This window comes from Aspergillus ruber (assembly GCF_000600275.1).
Source record: "Aspergillus ruber CBS 135680 unplaced genomic scaffold scaffold00008, whole genome shotgun sequence".
NCBI classification, from domain to species: Eukaryota; Fungi; Ascomycota; class Eurotiomycetes; order Eurotiales; family Aspergillaceae; genus Aspergillus; species Aspergillus ruber.
The window spans coordinates 24,222-29,496 of record NW_024467304.1 but is presented as its reverse complement, the minus strand read 5'-3'; the positions used below and the strand labels follow the sequence as shown (position 1 = coordinate 29,496).

At 49.7% G+C, this 5,275-nt stretch overlaps 5 protein-coding genes across 5 annotated transcripts in view; 3 read left to right on the top strand and 2 right to left on the bottom strand.

The window, feature by feature from the left end:
• The window catches only part of idi1 (isopentenyl-diphosphate delta-isomerase IDI1), a gene marked incomplete at both ends in the record, with an annotated part of 1,136 nt that extends 374 nt beyond the window's left edge, over positions 1-762 (top strand). Inside the window, 2 exons of the mRNA XM_040784055.1 lie at positions 131-492; positions 514-762. Of these exons, the coding sequence (XP_040640030.1) occupies positions 131-492; positions 514-762 (611 nt within the window). The remainder of the gene's footprint in view (positions 1-130; positions 493-513) is intronic.
• Positions 763-862: 100 nt separating this feature from the next.
• Positions 863-1,493, bottom strand: EURHEDRAFT_376291 (DUF202 domain-containing protein; the record flags this gene model as incomplete). The annotated part of the gene is made up of 2 exons (XM_040778833.1): positions 863-1,352; positions 1,405-1,493. 2 exons carry the CDS (start codon positions 1,491-1,493, stop codon positions 863-865), a joined length of 579 nt encoding a protein of 192 aa, XP_040640029.1.
• Positions 1,494-1,688: 195 nt separating this feature from the next.
• On the bottom strand, positions 1,689-2,592 carry EURHEDRAFT_410853 (DUF3237 domain-containing protein). Its single transcript, XM_040781465.1, has 4 exons — positions 2,274-2,592; positions 2,011-2,220; positions 1,886-1,953; positions 1,689-1,834 (listed from the first exon to the last, which is right to left on the bottom strand). The coding sequence occupies exons 1-4, from the start codon at positions 2,485-2,487 to the stop codon at positions 1,793-1,795; spliced, it is 534 nt and encodes a 177-aa protein (XP_040640028.1). The 5' UTR covers positions 2,488-2,592; the 3' UTR covers positions 1,689-1,792.
• A 158-nt stretch (positions 2,593-2,750) lies between these two features.
• Positions 2,751-4,051, top strand: EURHEDRAFT_410852 (mate-domain-containing protein). The gene has a single exon (XM_040781464.1). It carries the CDS (start codon positions 2,828-2,830, stop codon positions 3,995-3,997), a length of 1,170 nt encoding a protein of 389 aa, XP_040640027.1. The 5' UTR covers positions 2,751-2,827; the 3' UTR covers positions 3,998-4,051.
• On the top strand, positions 4,007-4,896 carry EURHEDRAFT_410851 (mate-domain-containing protein). Its single transcript, XM_040781463.1, has one exon. It carries the CDS (start codon positions 4,029-4,031, stop codon positions 4,794-4,796), a length of 768 nt encoding a protein of 255 aa, XP_040640026.1. The 5' UTR covers positions 4,007-4,028; the 3' UTR covers positions 4,797-4,896.
• Positions 4,897-5,275: the final 379 nt, after the last annotated feature.

Genomic DNA, 5,275 nt, shown 5'->3' with positions numbered 1-5,275 from the left:
TATGTGTGAAGAATGTGTATGTACAGCCTTTAACCAAAAAGGTATATTAGTGTATGGATAAAGGTCACGAAAGATAAATCCCAAAAAAAAAAAAAAAATCAATCGAACACTGGCTAATAGAACGGTGTAGGCCACATAATGGAAAACATCAACCGCGGCCTCCTCCACCGCGCGTTCTCCGTCTTCCTCTTCGATTCCAACAAGCGCCTCCTTTTGCAACAACGTGCTGCCGAGAAAATCACATTCCCCAACATGTGGACAAACACCTGCTGCTCGCATCCGCTGGGAATTCCCGGGGAGACGGGCGCGGAGCTGGACGCGGCTATTCTGGGCGTAAAGCGCGCGGCGCAGCGCAAGCTGGAGCAGGAGTTGGGGATTCCGCCGGAGCAGGTGCCGTTGGAGAAGTTTGAGTTTTTTACGAGGATTCATTATAAGGCGCCGAGTGATGGGAAGTGGGGGGAGCATGAAAGTGAGCTAGCCCCGTGTATCTCGGTTTTTGTTTGTTGAGACAAGCTAACGTGGATAGTCGACTATATCCTTTTCATCCAGGCCGATGTCGATCTAAATGTCAATCCCAACGAAGTGCGCGATGCGAAATACGTCTCTGAACAGGAATTGAAGCAGATGTTCCAGGAGCCCGGGCTCATCTTCACGCCGTGGTTCAAGCTCATCTGCGACACGATGTTGTTCGAATGGTGGAGCCAACTCGGTTCGCCTTCGTTGGACAAGTACAAGGGAGAGACGGGCATTAGACGGATGTAACTTGCATACATACATATTTACATACATACCTACATACCTACTTATAATCAGATACCATACTTTCTTCTTTCCGTCATCGCTTTCTTTTTTTCTAAAGCGGTCATTGCGTCTTCGCATCCGTGACCAAAAACAAAACACAACATCCCAAGATAACACCCCCCACAATCCCAACCAGCACCTGCGTCTTCCACCCACTCTGCACAAGCGCCGCCCTTCGACTATACTTCCAAACTGTCCTCACATAATTCGCCAACCCATTCGCCAAGCACACCAGACTAAGCACCCAAAAAACCAACCCCAGCGGTAACGCCATGCGCTTTTCCAGCTTTGTCGGCGGAGCCCGGAAATGAAAGGAGATTATTATCGCAGAGGAGACGATTGCAAGGTACATCGATAACCGCAGCCAGGAGAGGAAGGTGCGTTCGTTTGCGCAGTGGTCGCGGGCGTCGGAGGTGGTGTTTTCGAAGAGGAGAGGGGATGTTAAGGGGCGTGTGAGGAAGATGTGTTTTGTTTTAATTTCGGTGCTGGGGGAGGTGAGGGAGTTGTGGTCAGAAGTTGGGTTATTGTTGGATTCGGTGGGGTGGTATAGTCTGATCGTTTGTTAGTATCTTTGTAGGTTGGGAAGGTTGAAGGAGGGAATACTCGTCAACTAGAACGGGGCGCGAATTGAAGAGGTTGATTAGTGGGTTGTAGGGCGTTTGGAGGGGATCTGGGTCCTCTGGGTCTGGCATTATATATTATGTATATGTAGTAATAATTAATTTGGTATTAAATTGAGTTATGTAGAGTTGAGTTGAGTCTAGGAGTTGGATATGGATAGATGAAATGACGCTTATCGATAATTGATATGACGCACGTGATTTTATCGGCGACTAGAAGTATACGGGTTGAGATTGATTGGGAACTTGGGAGAATGAAGGTAAATATGCATGTACAATCCTTTTGAATGGCTGTGTCTATGTACAGATTGCTATATACAGTCCTTGAGAATGTGGTGACTGGCCGTGCACTCAGCATTAACGCAGAGAGATTACTGATTAACGAACTTGGTGGTATTCCAGTCCGATGCAAACTGATTTGTTAGTTATTCTTTTTTCTCGTTCATGTTGAGAAGAGCACTCACATTCCAAGCATCAATCTTAAGCAGCGACGAATTCGCCGTCTTCCCGACATTCGTCAAGACCCCGACAGCTACCCTCAAATCAGCACACATACTCAACCACAAACCAAGGTCCTATAACTACACACCAACAATATTATTCACCCAATAATACTTCTCACTCCCCGTTTCCAACAAAATTCTCAAATGCAACTGCCCTGACGGCGACTTCGGCCCTGACGTCCGTATAAAGATATCCTCCCCATCGTTCGTCCGGAGGTTATATCGCGTGTCAGCAGAGAAGATTCCTGTTGCGGGGTCTGTGATGCCCCAGTCTGCGCCGACGTTGAGGATTTGGCCTGCGTTTACTGTTAGTAGCTTGTGGGATTAGACATGGGGTACAGGTGAGGACCTGATAAACGCGGCCCGGTGAAGTTCCCGCCGACTATTGGGATTGTCTTTCGGACCCCAGCAGGGCTAACGGGACCGGGGTCTTCAAGTAGGTTACCGTCACATTGGACGTAGGCTGTGTAGAGGTAAGAGAGGTTGGGGGTTGGTGGTTGTGATGCAGTTGTGAGGGGGAAGGAAAAGAGAGAGAAGAGGGGGAGGATGTAGTTGAGGAACATCTTGTTGACGAGTTGACTAGTTTATGGCATTGGAGAATAAGGACGGAGCTTTATATACGTCGACATCCGGATACGCCGACATGATGTTAGGGCATCTTGTAGTTGGTGCGGGGAGGATGCGGGGTTGGTTAATTTAATCGCAGGGCAAAATAGCCAGAATAACACGGCTATATTCCTGCGTTCTCATTGGTCAGCCCATAACGTGCTCGCCCTCGGCTCGTCACGTTATCCGACCGTATTCCTTATTGTCACTTCACCAGTTCATTGACTCGTTCACCATTAACAGAACATGATGTCCAGCGGAAACTGATCGCATTATTTTGCATAATTCACGACCGCAATGGCTCGCAACGATGGCCTCGGCGACCGAAACCACCATCCATTAACCTCCGGCTACTCGACCTCCCCCCTCGCCGAAACCGTCATCGCCCGGGACATCCAAAACTACTACGCAGACGATCAAGGGTCGATGCTCACAAGCGATGACGAAGACTCGGAAACAAACACTATACGCCCGTGGAACGGCAGCGAACCCGGGACGAACCCTCACTCGTTAGCGGGGTCTTATCGGCGACCAAGTTTTTTCACCACCGTCTCGCATGCGACGGTTGTTCCATACTATGCGGATCGGGAGGGATTGACGCGCGGGGAACGCGACCAGGCGATTGAGGAGGAGAGGCGGTTGTTGAGTGATAACCATGTTATTGAGGGTGGATATGGTGGGAAGGGGATGAGTCTGCCGCAGAAGATTTCGGGGTTTTTGTCGCGTCGTTCTACGGAACCTTTGAGACGGCATAGTGTGCATGCCGTGACAGCAGATACGCCGTTGCTCAGGCCAGACAATTCTCAAGCCCAAGAACCAGACCAAGAAGAGATTGATCGCAAATGGGAGGAAGCAGTGGCTGCGGGGCGGATAAGAACTTCATGGAAGCGCGAAGCATTGGTGATAAGCAAATATTCCGCGCCATTGATTCTGACGTTTCTGCTACAGTACTCTTTGACCGTTGCTAGTATATTCACAGTGGGCCATCTGGGCAAAAGAGAGCTTGGCGCGGTCAGTCTGGCGAGTATGAGCGTGAATATCACCGGATACGCAGTATACCAAGGTCTGGCTACTAGCTTGGATACCCTGTGTGCGCAAGCCTATGGTTCTGGGAAGAAGAAATTGGTCGGTTTGCAGATGCAGAGGATGGTCATTTTCCTCTGGACGTGTACTATCCCCATTGCACTGCTGTGGTTCTTTGCGGATAGGATTCTGATGAAGATTGTACCGGATCAAGAAGTGGCTTCGTTAGCAGGATTGTACATCAAGGTGGTAATCTTGGGAGCCCCGGGGTATGCTTGTTTTGAGAGTGGGAAGCGGTTTATGCAGGCGCAGGGATTATTCTCTGCGTCTTTTTATATCCTCCTTATTTGCGCGCCGCTCAATGCCTTTATGAACTGGCTGTTTGTTTGGGTAAGTATTGCTCCCTCGGTGTCAGCAAAGGATGTTAACAATATAGCACTTTAACTGGGGCTTTGTTGGAGCTCCGATTGCAGTGATGATCACTGATAATTTGATGCCTATCCTACTATGCCTCTACGTCTACTTTATCGCCGGCTCTGAATGCTGGAGTAGTCTCTCAAAACGCGCATTGACAAACTGGCTCCCAATGATCCAACTAGCCCTCCCAGGCCTCATCATGGTCGAAGCAGAATGTCTAGCATTCGAAATCCTTACCCTCGCATCCTCCTACTTAGGTACAGACGAACTCGCCGCCCAATCCGTCCTCTCCACCCTCGCAAGTATCACCTTCCAAATCCCCTTCCCCCTCTCCATCGCAGCCAGCACTCGCGTCGCAAACCTAATCGGCTCAACCCTCGTCGACTCCGCACGCACCTGCGCAAAAGTATCCTTCACCGGCGCAACCATCATTGGCCTTCTCAACGTCCTCCTTCTATCCTCCCTACGACCCTACCTCCCCCGCCTCTTCAGCTCCGACAAACAAGTCATCGACCTCGTCGCAGCCATACTCCCCCTCTGCGCCGCATTCCAACTCTTTGACGCTCTTGCAGCAAACTGCAATGGCCTCCTCCGCGGTCTAGGACGACAGGCCTTTGGAGGCTGGGTGCAGTTGTTCTGTTATTATGCCATTGCTATGCCGATTAGTTTAGGGACGACGTTTGGGCTGGGATGGGGACTTTATGGGCTTTGGACGGGTGTTGCGATTGCGTTGGGGTTGGTTTCGTTGATTGAAGGGGTGTTTTTGCGGAGGACGAGGTGGGAACTTGCGGTGGAGGAGGCCATTCAGAGGAATTTGACGGCTTGATAAACTGCTGTTACATGTGGCATGATTAGTCTACTATATCCGGCTATATATACAGTCACCTGACAAAAGTCTACGTAATTCCGCGTCGCGCGACGCGCCACCTGATATTGTCCATCATCTTTTCAACCACCTACACCATGCCTCGCACCCCTTTACGATCTACTAGTTCTAATAGGACTAATAGAAAGGAATTAGAACCTTTCCAACGGGGAATTATAGTTGGCCGATTCCTTGCAGGCCAGAAAAAGGCTGGTATTCAGCGCGAAATGAATTTACCGTATACAACAATTCAAACCACCATTCAAACATACCAGTCCTCCACCACTGGCACTAGTTCTCCTCGCATTGGACGGCCGGAGATCCTTTCTGATGCTGATAAGCGATATATTCTTTTACAAATCAAGCGGGATCCCTTCATCAAAACTGAAGATATCTGCAAATTACTTGGGAAGCCCATCTCTACACGCACCATTGCACGC